General features: G+C 45.6%; 1 protein-coding gene across 1 annotated transcript in view; it reads right to left on the bottom strand.

Moving 5' to 3' along the window:
• The window catches only part of dhx30 (DEAH (Asp-Glu-Ala-His) box helicase 30), a 62,318-nt gene that overhangs the window by 27,950 nt on the left and 20,778 nt on the right, over positions 1–13,590 (bottom strand). The window contains exons 9-14 of the mRNA XM_067979025.1: positions 12,217–12,292; positions 10,441–10,545; positions 8,535–8,710; positions 4,450–4,656; positions 2,287–2,368; positions 891–1,084 (exon numbers count right to left, since the gene is read on the bottom strand). Coding sequence (XP_067835126.1) covers positions 891–1,084; positions 2,287–2,368; positions 4,450–4,656; positions 8,535–8,710; positions 10,441–10,545; positions 12,217–12,292 — 840 coding nt within the window. The remainder of the gene's footprint in view (positions 1–890; positions 1,085–2,286; positions 2,369–4,449; positions 4,657–8,534; positions 8,711–10,440; positions 10,546–12,216; positions 12,293–13,590) is intronic.

Genomic DNA, 13,590 nt, shown 5'->3' on the forward strand with positions numbered 1-13,590 from the left:
AAAAGCCCAGGTGCAATTTCACACCTCTTCCTGCATTGACACATTGCAATGGTTTATATTTGCTCTAAACATTAGTATTGCACAAAAAGTCAGCGTTTGCTTGTGAAGTAACAGCCTCCTCCGCAGTCCAAAAATAACCGGATTCATTTTTTATTCAATGAAACCTCAGCGAGTCTCTTCCTGATTTGGCAACAAGGAGCAGCCAAATTAAACGGCTGCCTTGATGAGAAAGGAATGATTGACAGGAGATGAGAGAATGATGGGAAACCCTGCTGCTGCCGCCAGTACATGTCTGGGTCTCTGTGCACCATTAACCCCTTAAGTGCCAAAAACATTAGCTTTTTACAACAACTTGCAATTATATAGCGCCTTTAGTGTAGGAAAGCGTTCCAAGGCACTTCACAGGAGCACAAGCATACAAAAATTGACACCAAGCCAAAGAAGACATTACGTGACCAGAAGCTTGGTCAAAGAGGTAAGTTTTAAGGAGGATCTTAAAGGAGGTGGAGTTTGTTTTGGAATCAGAACACTTCCACCCCCAAAAAAAATTCCTTTGGTGAATCTTAGAATACTTTAATCTTTTTTTTATAAATTAGAATTAGGGAAATGGCGAGACACAAATCTAATCCTACGGAATAATGATCTGCATGTGGGGGGAGGGGCTAAAGAGATCACTTGACCTCAGCCAGGGTTGTGTGGAGAGATGGAGAGCAAAGCCAGTAGGAAAGGCTCTCTTTAATCAGCCCCCAAACCACACCTCTGACCCAGGCTCAAAGCCTAGATTCCATTTCGATTCGCCAAATAGGCTGCATCTCACATCCTGAGAACAAAAAATAATAAAAGAAATAAACCCAAACATGTTTGCACAATTACCTGCACTCTCTCCATACCTTCATAACCTCAGCCCTGTTCAGCAAACTGTTCACAAATGGATCTCGAGTCAGACATGCGACAACCATCAGTACAGGGTACAGACATCGGAAAATGGAGGCCATGATGATCGCCTTTGCCAGCCGCGGGTCTGTGGAGATGTGGGCCAGACGCTGCCCGAGCAAAGTGAGAGATTCGTCTTCATCGAGCACTCCTGCAGTGGGGTGGGTTGGAAGGGGAGAGATATTGGAGAATTCTCCTCATGCATCAATTTGTCTTGGTGCTACACCTAAAACCAGATGATGCAGAGGTGTGTGGGGTCTGATTATAATCAACCACAGCCTCTTACATTTGCAGCAAAAAAAGAAAACCCCACCTAGAATTTTCCCTGTTCTCCTCACCAACTGGAGTTTGTTTCTAGAAGTGTCGGTCTTGCAAGTGGCCATTCCTTACGTGATCCTACATCATACAAGAAATTTCCAGCCTATCCTATCTTCACCTGGCATCCGATCAGGAGGGGGAGATCTGGTTGATTTTTCCCCTTCTCTGAGGCCAATTGTAGCATCCCAGTTCTGGCAGAGATCAGCTATCTCAGTACAAACCAGGGATCGAACCTTGGTCTTTTGGTTCAGTACAGCTCAGGAACGCAACTGCATTTAGCAATTAACTCAAGAAAAACGTTTTGTCAACCTGTAGATGAAAATTAAGCTGCAGTCGAGGAGTGCTTTCTGAGCACGTTGTGCTGATACAGAACAGGAGGAAAAAGACCACACAGCATCAGGGATCAGCTCCATTAATTGCAATGGTGGGACCCATGACTTCGGACCTCCCTGGGAGCTGATTGTGAGCTGCATGTGCTCTGGGAGAACGCAGTGGCACAACCAGCCAGCGCTCACCAGGTTCCCTATTTCAGTCAACTCACTGTAAGGAGACAGCAGCGGAGGGCTTTATTTTGAAGACTCCTGAAAGGGCTGCCTCGTGCCAGTATTTAATTTTACAGGAGCTGAATCCCAGTGGTGCTGAGGCCAATTGTCATATCCTCAACTACTGCTACTTCATCACAAACCAGCAGTATCTCACTCATTCTTCCTGGGTCAAAGTTCTATTACCCTGGGGGTGGGGGATGGTTTAGGAAATCACAGTCCTGTCTTGGACACACATGCATAGTTACCCAGCAGGGAGGGGGCTGTTAGTGAGAACCGGATCAATTTTACCGTTGAAGCCAGTTTAGCACAGAATGGGAATCAAACCTAAAAGCTTTTTAGTCTGTATGGCTCAACATCTCACTGGATAAACTCACTGAGCTACTGAGGGTCACTGCAGAAGCCTCTTTATGTGAGTTCTTTCCTTCAAGCCTTTGAAGATATATCGCAACACCCTTCTCTAGTGGCAAATTACCAATCCCCTCGCACTCACCTATCTCCTGTAGGATTTGCACAGCCTCATTCACAGCCTTAGGGTCCGGACTATTCATCGCTTTAGAAAGAAAATCTGAAGCCTGAAAAATAAAATGATGGGGGAGAAAAAGAAAACATTAAAGGCTTCATTTAAATTTGCCTCGAGTGAGTACCTCAGCCATGCAGGCCAGGAGGGTCACTGGGACTGTGCTGAAATAGCTGATCTGAGCCAGGGTAGGAGGGTTAGGGCTGCTACATTTGATCTTGGCACCCCTGGGTTATGGACTGGAAAAACAGGTAGAATTCCCACTCAAGATCAGGATCAGGATTAAATGCAAAACATGAAATACTATACTGCCTCCGTACAAGGCCTTGGTTAGGCCTCATCTGGAAAACTCTGTCCAGTGTTGGTCTCCTCGCTTGGTGGGTGATGCAGAGGCCCTGGAAAAGGTACACTGGAGGGCCACTGGGTTGATACCTAGTTTAAATGCCCTCAGCTACCATGATAGGCTGGGAGATCTGGGGATTTTTAACCACAGAAAAGCACTGACTTGAGGAGATTTGACTGAGGTTTTTAAAGTAATGAAAGGATTCGATTTGGTCCATGTGGATCGGCTATTCATGCTAGATAGGTTGGGGAGGACCAGGGACATGGGTATAAGTTACTTAAACATAAAATTAGGTTAGAGTTAGGAGGTACTCCTTCTCGCAGAGAGTTGTCGACCTCTGGAATGAGCTGGCGATGCGAACATTGAGTGCGGATTCACTGCAAGTGTTCAAAGTGGAGGGGGACAGGTTCCTGAGTGTGACCAACGTAACCTCATATAGAAGGTAAGTGGGACTTGGGGCACGTGTCTCAGTCACTGTAGTCTTATGGAACTTGATCACCTTTGGGGGTTGGAGGGGACTTTTTGCCCTAAATTGGTTTAAGATTTTTGTCCCCTGGTTTTCTGCCTCTCCGAGGACATTGCGTGGCTGGTGGTGTTGGCGGGGGGGGGTCATGAGGTGTAGACATAGGAACAGGAGTAGGCCATTCAGCCCCTCGAGCCTATTCCGCTATTCAAATACATTATGGCTGATCTGTGCCCCAATTCCATTTACCTGCCTTTGATCCATATTTCTTGATACCCTTACCTAACAAAAATCTATCGACCTCAGTCTTGAAAATTTCAATTGACCCCCAGCATCCACAACTTTTTGAGGGGGTGTGTTCCAGATTACCACCACCCTTTGGGTAAAGAAATGCTTCCTGATTTCACTCCTGAATGGCCTGGCCTAGCTCTAATTTTAAGATTGCGCCCCTTGTTCTGGATTCCCCCATCAGAGGAAATAGTTTCTCTGTATCTACTCCATAGAATGCTTTTATCAATTTAAACACCTCAATCAGATCATCCCTCAACCATCTAAACTTAAGACGTTACACCATGACAGCGTAGGACAGGCTCAATGGACCATCTGGTCTTTTCCTGTCCTTTGTTGCCATGTTAACGTAGAAAAATATCCCAAAAAAAATGGAGATATTGGGAGGGGTGGCCAAAAGCTTGGTCAAAGCTTTTATATGGTGTGTCCAGTTTTGGGCTGCTTACCGTGGAGATGGTACAGATGAGATTCACCAGAATGAAACCTGGGATGAAAGACTTCAATTATGAGGAGAGACTAGACACACTGGGACTGTTCATTAGAACACAGAAGGTTGATAGGAGGTCTGACAGAGTTGCTCAATATTATTACAGCTTTAGCAGGAAAAATTATTTCCACTGGTCAGTGAGTCGGTAACTAGAGGGCATAAATTTAAAATCAACACCAAAAGAACAAAGGGAAAGATTAGGAGAATTATTTTTTTTGTCACTCAGAGGGTTGTTGGAACAGTGGTGGGAGCAGAATCCATAATAGTTTTCAAAAGGGAAGTGTATAAATGTTTGAAAGAAAAAATTAAAAGGGTTTGTGGAAAGGACAGAGTGATTGGACTGAGGGGAGAGCTCTTTCAGAGAGTCAACACAGGGACGATGTGCTGAATGGGGAAGGGCAGGGCAATGTGACTAAGCGGAGTGCTCTTTCAGAGATCCGGCACAGGCGAGATAGGCTGATTGGCTTCCTTCATTGCTGTAAAATTCTATGGTTCTATATGGGGAGGAAATCTGGAAAAATAAAAAATAAATGCTGATATAAAACCAACACACACCGTAATGTCGGGAATGTGGACCTTGGACTGGACCACAATGTTCTCCAGAGGGGTGCGCAGGATTTCTGGGATCTGAAAGTCTTCCATTTTCTCCAGCCTCTCCCTGCTGAACAGGTGGTAGGCATAACCGGGCTGGCAGCGGCCCGCCCGCCCACGCCGCTGCTTCACGTTCGACTTGGAAATCCAAACGGTGTTGAGACACGAAACCTGCAACACAGCAAGAGAGAGAAAGCGAGCGAGAATTAAGTGAATCACAACCTCATCGTCGTGCGCACAAATCCATCGAGACCCAAGTCACAGACCTCGAAACTCTTACATCGCACTCTGGATTGAATATTTAACTTAAGAGCAGCCGATGGAGATGGTACGTCGGGCCTCTGGCAACTGACGCACCATCGGGTACAGCTTCTTATCCATGGTTCCCCCATGCAGGCGTTGGTTGTATTGTAACACTTGTTCTCAGTAAAGTGGATGATACTGGCACGGTCACATTTATTGTCCATCCCTGGCTGCTCAATGATTGTTTTTACAACCGAGTGGCTGGCTGGGTCACCGGAAGTGACCTAGCCAGCCACATGCGGAGTCCAGAACAAGGGGGCATAGTCTTAAAATTAGAGCTAAGCCGTTCTGGGTTGATGTCAGAAAGCACTTCTTCACACAAAGGGTAGTGGAAATCTGAAACCCTCTCCCCTCCAAAAAGCTGCTGAGGCTAGGTCAATTGAAAATTTCCAAACTGAGATTGATAAATTTGTTAGACAAGAGTAACAGAACAAAGGCGGGTAGATGGAGCTAAGGTACAGATCAGCCATGGTCTAACTGAATGGCGGTACAGGCTCAAGGGGCTGAATGGCCTACTCCTGTTGCTATGTTCCACATCGGTGTGAGACTGGGGTCACATGCAAGTTTGGTGTGCTTTCATGGTCATTTTCTCCTGGTGCCAGGCCACAAATTATCAGATTTATTGAATAACTTGCTCAGGTGGAATTTGAACTCATGAACCCATGGTGTCCAGTGCCATGACCACTATACTACCATAACCCTAGACATACCTAAGACATGTCAGTGTGGTTGTATTGTTGGCAGCCTCAGATTAGGCATGAGTGTTGGTGAGGGCATGGAGGAGTCAGCTTCCCCTTGCATATCCTTCAGATCAGTCATATTGGACAGCAATACTTCAGAAGATCAAGGTATATATTTCACCCAACCCCCACTGCATTGTCTTTTAGTTTCGAGAAATGGGGGAGTGTAATAGAATTATATTTAAGGGCAATGCAGTCGTGTGAGAGGGAACGGCCATAAGTCTCCATTCTTTGCCCCTATTTCACCCCCAACTTTGCTCCACTGGCAATCTAAGGCAAACAGGAAGATGTGGGGAGAAGGGACCATGCAGCAAAGATTGTAGGAAGAAGTAAATGATGATATTCTACCTAAAATAGGCAGAACCTCTCACCTCCTAGCAGCTATCCAAAGAGGGCACGGCTAGGCTGCTTGCTGATCCTCTCCACAGAGATGTACAAGTCACCATGGCATTCCAGTGCAGTACTGAGGGAGTGTTGCACTGTTGGAGGTGCTGTCTTTTTGCCAAAACGCTAAATCAACTCCTGTCCGTCCTTTCAGGTGGATGTAAAAGATCACATGGCACTATTTCAAAGAAGAGCAGGGGAGTTCTTCCCGGTGTCCTGGCCAATATTTAACCCTCAACTATCATTGCTAAAACAAAATACCCGGTCATTATCTCATTATTGTTTGTGGGAGCTTGCTGTGCGCAAATTGGCTGCTGCGTTTCCCTACATTACAACAATGACTACACTTTGGGACGTCCTGAGATTGTGAAAGGCCCTATACAAATGCAATTCCTTTCATTTTCCTTTATATCTCCTTGCATCAATGAATGCTGCAGGCAGCCTAAAAATTAGGTTTGTACAAGCCCTTGGTGTTCCTTTAATAAGACTGCATAGTTTTGCACTGTTTTCTGAGATCACTTGGACCTAATGCAATTTCTGAACCTCCTACTACATACATCATTCTGGACTCCCCCAAAACCTCCCCCTTCATATCCTGTCCCTTGGAAGGAATTTAAGAGCTTCCTTAAACAGAAGTGAACTGTACTGTTTCTGTAATAAGACCCAAGGCCTTCCCAATGCACTAAATTGCTGTTCACTCTGCCATGGGTTTGGCCTGGTCTTCAAGCGCCCTCTGTTGTGTGACTGAGGAATTGTCAGAGAGGTACTTTGCTTCTAACAGAATTTTTACTTCGCTACTAGATCATGGGAGAGTACTGCGATACTGAAACCCTGGGACTCCTCGTGGACCCAAGATACTCCCAAATGGGCATACAAAGGCCCAGTTTCAATGCACATCATTAGACGTATGAACACAGGAACAGGAGGAGGCCACTCTGTCCCTTCAGCCTGTTCCATCATTAAATCAAATCATGGTTGATCTGTACTTCAACTCCATTTACCTGCTGTTGCTCCATATCCCTTGGTACCCTTACCCAACAAAAAACTGTTGATCTCAAACACGAAAATATCAATTCTCCCAGCATCCAAAGCATTTTGGGGGAAGAGTGTTCCAGTTTCCAGAACTTTAGGAAAGATGTGAAGGCCTTATAGAGAGGGTGCAGAAGAGATTTACTAGAATGATTCCAGGGATGAGGGACTTTATGTGGATAGGCCTGGAGAAGCTGGGATTGTTCTCCTTGGAACAGAGAAGGTTGTGAGGAGATTTGATAGAGATATTCAAAATCATGAAAGGTCTAGACAGAGTAGAGAGAAACTGTTCCCATCGGTGGAAGGGTCAAGAACCAGAGGACATAGATTTAAGGTGATTGGCAAAAGAACCAAAGGTGACATGAGGAAAAACTTTTTTACACAGCGAGTGGTTAGGATCTGGAATGCACTGGCTGAGGGGGTGGTGGAGGCAGATTCAATCATGGCCTTCAAAAGGGAACTGAATAAGTACTTGAAAGGCAAAAATTTGCAGGGCTACAGGGATAGGGCGGGGGAGTGGGACTAGCTGGATTGCTCTTGCATAGAGCCGGCCCGGACTCGATGGCCCGAACGGCCTCCCTCCATGCTGTAACCTTTCTATGATTTCCACTACCCTTTGTATGACAAAATGATTCCTGATTTCACTCCTGAATGGCTTAGCTCTTATTTTTTCTGCCCCCTTGTTCTGGAATCCCCCAACGGAGATAATAGTTTCATCGTATCTAATCCCTTAATCATTTTAAACACCTCAATTAGGCCACCCCTCAATCTTCTAAACTCAAATTAAGGTTCAAGGTATTTTCATTGGGCAGCTTTGACACTGACACTGGCTCTGCATAAGTCTATGGATGAGAAGAGGACCCAAGCAAGTCCAAGGGCAGCTGACGAAACCCATGGGAAATTGGGTTTGCAATACAACCGGATGTTGGTTGGGTCTCCTGTATATTTACAGGGAAACTGGACATTTACCATCAACTGAACCCTTCCACATAAAAGGCAAAGTACTTCCTGCTCATGGATAAGAAAGGCCATTCAGCCCATATGAATTCAACCATCTAGAAATCAAGGAAACCCCTCCAAACACCCCCCACCCCCCGCCCACCCCACCGCCCCGCCATCAATGTAGCATCTAAATGGTACTCGGCAACATGTCAAAGCGCTCAATGTATAATGATTTACTCTGAAGTGCAGTGACTGAAAGGGTGGTGGAAGCAGATTCAATGGGAACTTTCAAAAGAGATTTGGATATATACTTGAAAAAGAAAGATTTGCAGGGCTATGAGGAAAGAGCGGAGATGTGGGACTAATTGGATAGCTCTTTCAAAGTGCAGGTACAGGCACAATGGGCTGCAGGAGAATGGCTTCCTTCTCTGCTGTAAGATTCTAGAATCTATGGCTGTCATCATGTAGACAAAAGCAGCAGACAATTTGCACGCAGGGTTTCTGCCTCCACTACTCAAGTCCATTCCAGGTGTTGACCACTCTGTGTGAAGAATTTCCTGCCATCGATCCTAAATTTGCCATTTACTAGTTTGAACGGGTGTACCCCTGTCCTACGCTCGCATTTTAATTTGAAATAATAACCCGGGTTACCTTCGTCCTCAGATCGTAGCGCTGCTCCTTGTGACTCCCTGTGTCGACCACATGTATGATGTCATCAATAGTTATTGACGTCTCTGCGATGTTTGTCGCCAGGACTATTTTCCTCACCCCGGGGGCCGGCTGCTGGAAGATCTCCTGCTGATCCATCACAGGGATGTTGGAGTGAACTATGAGAAGAGAAGACTTGTATTTAAACAACGCCTTATCTCAGCTCTTGCAAACATCTCAAAGTGCTTCACGTACAATCATTTGCTCTGAAGTGCAGTGACTGCTGTTGTGTAGACAAAGTCGGCTGACAATTTACACACTAACATCCGGAAAACAAGTTAGATGAAAGATTGACTACCCTGGGTCTTTTCTCTCATGAAAAGAGAAGACTGAGAGGGGATATGGTGGAAGTGTTTAAAATTATGAAAGGTTTGAACAAATTGGATCCAAATAAGCTTTTCTGCTGTATACAGAATTTAAGCACAGGGGATCATATTTATAAAATAAGGACAACAAATGAAAATAGAAAATGCAGGAGGAGCTTTCTTTACTAAAAGAGTGACAAGTATGTGAAAGAGATTACCGGTATAGGTGATGAAACAAGAAACCTTAATGGGTTTGAAGAAGAAACTGGACAGATTCTTGTCAACAAATAAGATTCAGCATTATTAGAAATGCACCAAGGGAATAATGTGGATAGGTGGGCTAGATGGACCGAAGGTATTGTCCTGTCTGAAACTGTCACTGTATTACTATGAATGACCAGTCAATTTGCCTTCTAGGGCCAATGGTCGAGAGAAGAATGTTGGGAGAGCTCCCTGTTCTTCTTCAAACAGTTCCATGGGATCCTACCTTAACAACCAGACAGGATCTCTGATGGTCTACACTCACCTCTGACAATACAGCACTCTCTTAGAACTGCCTTGTAAGTATCAGCCTAAATTCTGCGCTTATGTTCTGGAGTGGGGCTCGAAATCCTTTGAACGAGAGAACTACCAACTGAGCCAAGCTGACACAGGAAGACTCAAGAACTCAAACCCCTGTCGAGCCAGACAGAATCCCAATAAAAAAGAACTGAAATGAGAGGATACGAGTTAAACTTACTCCACTGTGGATGCGTTTACCGGTGCAAGCGATGGTCACATGCTCATTTGGTTTTCCATGTCAAAGACTGGCTTGGTTGAATCTATTGCATCAATCTAGGCTATAATTTCTTGGTCCTTTTGCTCTGATTTCCCTCAGCTTCACCTCCTCTCCCGAAGGTGCCGACTCTTGCAGGGTTACAACTCCAAGGGCTCTGACCACCTTCCACTACCTTGTACGAGTGGCCATTCTTCACATGTGAGCCTGCACACCAAATGCTGGCAGGTTATTTGACCGTGGGGGCCATCACAGCCAAGCCACAACTGGTGTGCATTTTGTAGCAGGAGTCACTGACTAGAGATCAGGAGCTGATGCACTGGCAGGTTTTCACTTTCCTGACCCACTGGAGCCATCTATAGCGCCTCTACTGTCGTTCCCAGCTGAGGTCTGCTAATTTACCAAAGACGAGCACTGGACCTTCCTGGTTATATGGCTCAGAGATAGCCACACAATCGCTTCCAGCCAGAGGTAGACATATATATATATAAAATTCTTGAGCTTTCCTGTTTGTCATGAATATGATATTGGTAACACATAAACACAATGCCTCAAGTATATTGCTAATACCTGCTCCTATCATTTTTAATAGGCAAAAACGTGATATTCAGTCCTCCCACCACTGGTGAAACTGTGGTGCAAGTCAGCCAGGTTCACATGTCATTTTGGTCTGAAGCAGACATACCATTTCCTCTGACTAACCAGGAGCAAGCCCATGGGAGATTCACTGGTTTTCCAATTGCACTCTTGAGTTTGCACAGACACTCACCAGGTAAAATGATGTAGTTTTCTTTCCTAGTTGAAAGGCGTTCCTCGAGTCTCTGCTGAACCCCTCGAATCTCCTGCCACCCTGGCAGGAAGCACAAGATTGCACCTGTGACGCAAACATATGACACGGAGTTAGCTAAAGGCGGAGTGAAAAACAGTCTGGTTTCTGTCATTGCCCCTCATCTTCCACTCCCACTCCATCTCCATCTCTTTTTAAAGTAGCGATTATTGCTGGATGCAGAGAGCCTTTCTGTACTGTGCACAAGTGGTGTTTCTTCGACAGTGGCCGTTCGTTGGCTATTCAATCATGAACTGCATCAGAGGCAAGCCCAATGCTAGCACCCATGTACAAGCAAATGTTTTCCACAAAGGGGGGCTCTTTTGATTGGGAGGGGGGATTGGTTGATTTTTCCCATCCTGAGGCCCACAGATGTTGAGGTCAATTGTACAGTCTTTACTGGGATCAGATAACACAGCACAGGCCAGGAACTCAATGTGGAACCTTCTGATCTGTAAAGTTCAGGTGGTGTTTTAACTTACTGAGAGGGAGTACAATACTCTCAACGTCACATCAAAGTGCTCCCACCTCCAGTGACAAAGCTGTACCTGCCAGTACTTCACCCCTATGTTATACAGCTCAAAATGCTTGCTCGAGACACACCTCAGACAGACAGAATCTATAAATACATTGCTGGGCATTTAGCATGGTGCAAGTGGACATGGTATGAAAATTTCACACACCCACCATTACACTTTACTGTAACCCAGTGCCAGCACTGACAAGGGTACATAAAAGCATATGTCAACATTCAAGATTAGATTGGATAGGTGGATGAAGAACAAGGGGTTGGAGAGGATATGGAAACAGTGGGTAAATGTAACTAGAACTAGTTGCTTGCATGGAGGGTGAACGCCAACACGGACTGTTTGGGACGAATGGCCTGTTTCCATGTTGTAATTTCTATGTATTTCTTGCATTGTATAACTACACTAAACAAGGCATTCAGCCGGCTGCTGGGTAAAGCCTTAAACACATCCATTTACAGTGCTAAAGTGGGAACTGGGTCCCTGTACTGGCTTTGACTGAGGAGCTCGCCCCTTCTGAAGCCACTAACTCATGCTGGGGAGAGTGGTTCCACTGGGATCCTGCCCAAGATTCTTAACATGAGCCCAGACAATGAGTGTCAGTGTGGGAGAGAACATAGGAATTGCTTGATGGAAAAAGACCACGGTCCATCTAGTTCACCTTCCACCATCCCGGTAGTCGCTTGATACAATGATAATGGAGTTGTTGACTAATTATGGCAATCAATCGCTATCAATTAGTCTACAACAAACACAGACTTGAGGCGAGGAAAACTCCCAGTGGTGGAAAACTTTGGGAAATATAGGTCCAAAGTCACCTGTTCCTTCCAAGCATGCTACACTTACCATACATCATGTCTGAAATTTCTCATATGATGATTGCAGCCTAATCCAACCCTGTCCACCAGATATTGACATCTACTGGATAGTAACCAATGCCAATCCTGGCTGAATCGTCACCTCTCACTAGTGCACAAGGCAGGGCTAATTGTGACACGTCTTGCCACCCTTGTTGAGATCAATAGCTCAGGATGGACCAGGAATCAAACTTGAGGCCTTCCTGGTCTGCCTAGTTGAGGACTAAACCAGGCAGTAAAGTCACCCACTAAACCAGAGAAAGCAACAGCTAAAAAGATCCCTCCCTTATTTTCAGTAGCAAACCCCAGTAATAACCCAAACAGGTTTCCCTTACCCGACTCACTGCGAGCGTCAATATGTACAATAGTGTCGGTGACCAAGTCGAGGTCAGGGGCAGGGTCCTCCTCATCCTGTCAGACATCACACAAAGGACAGAAGCAATGATAACCATCGGTAAGTCAAACATGTTTACCAAATCAGATAGTTTGTCACTAATAAAATATTTAAATTCCTTGTGAGCTCAATAACTGATTCTTTTGTGGAAGAAAAATTACACTTGGCCGTGATTGCTGTACTGTCACTGCGGGTCACATCTAGAGGGCCCTGCACTCTCCCAAAGAGCCCATTAGGAATTCATTGAGATCTCTGATGGCTCAGTGGCTAAGTCGAACTGTGTGGTGCAGTACAGATCAGAAAAGCCTCAAATTTGATCCTTGGTCTGTGCCGAGTTAACTAAACTTAGCTGGGGCGCTACAATTGGCTTCAGTTCTGTTGGGCTAGGTAAGAGCGGAAGAAAAATTAGCAGACTTCCTGGGGTGCTGCTCACAGCAAATTGGAGGATACGCTGCTTTATACATAAGGTGTGACAGAGAAAGTTACAGGAGGTTAAATGTGACACTTACAGGAAGACTTCTAATATACTAGCAGATCTCCTAGTATTGCTCATGATGACCCAGAGGTTTTATGAGAATGAGGTTTTACCCAGGGGAACACTTGTTGGCATTGGGGGTGGCCCTGGGATCTAGCAGTAAGTTGAGGTGGGCTCCCAGGGCCAGGGATCCTGGGGTTCAACGGTAAAGTAGAGTAGTGGTTATGTTACTGAACTAATAATCCAGAGAACGTGAACCAACTGGTTCACTAATGTCCTTTAGGGAAGGAAACCAGCCAACTGGCCTGTATGTGACTCCAGTCCCACAACAATGTGGTTGACTCTTAACTGCTCTATGAAGTGACACAGAAAGCCACTCTGTTGTATCAAAACCACTTCATGGCATCTGGGGATGAGCAATAAATGCCAACTTTGCCAGCGATGCCCTGTCACATCTGGAGAATTAAAAAAGAAAGGAACACTGGGGGTGCGTCCTGGGATTGTTGGGAGGGGTCTGCTGGGATCTAGGGACACTGGGGAGGGACTTCTCAAGGTCTGGGGGCATTGGGAGTGGTTATAGGATTAGGGGGCACTGGGAATGCAGGGGTTGGTTAGGACTGAGGGTGTTGAGTTCTGAGGAGCGAGGGGCGTATAGGAGCATTGGAGGTTGCTGCTATCTGGCGGCATTGGGTAGAGCAGGGTCCGTTTGTGAGGGAAAGAAGCCCAGGCGAATAGGAATCAAACAGCCATTGACTCTTTTTCAACCATCAGGCCCCCAACCACCACGTCAGGTACTCCCACCACCACTTTCCCCATCCTCACAGACCAATTCCCACCTTT

This window comes from Heptranchias perlo, chromosome 3 (assembly GCF_035084215.1).
Source record: "Heptranchias perlo isolate sHepPer1 chromosome 3, sHepPer1.hap1, whole genome shotgun sequence".
NCBI lineage: Eukaryota > Metazoa > Chordata > Chondrichthyes > Hexanchiformes > Hexanchidae > Heptranchias > Heptranchias perlo.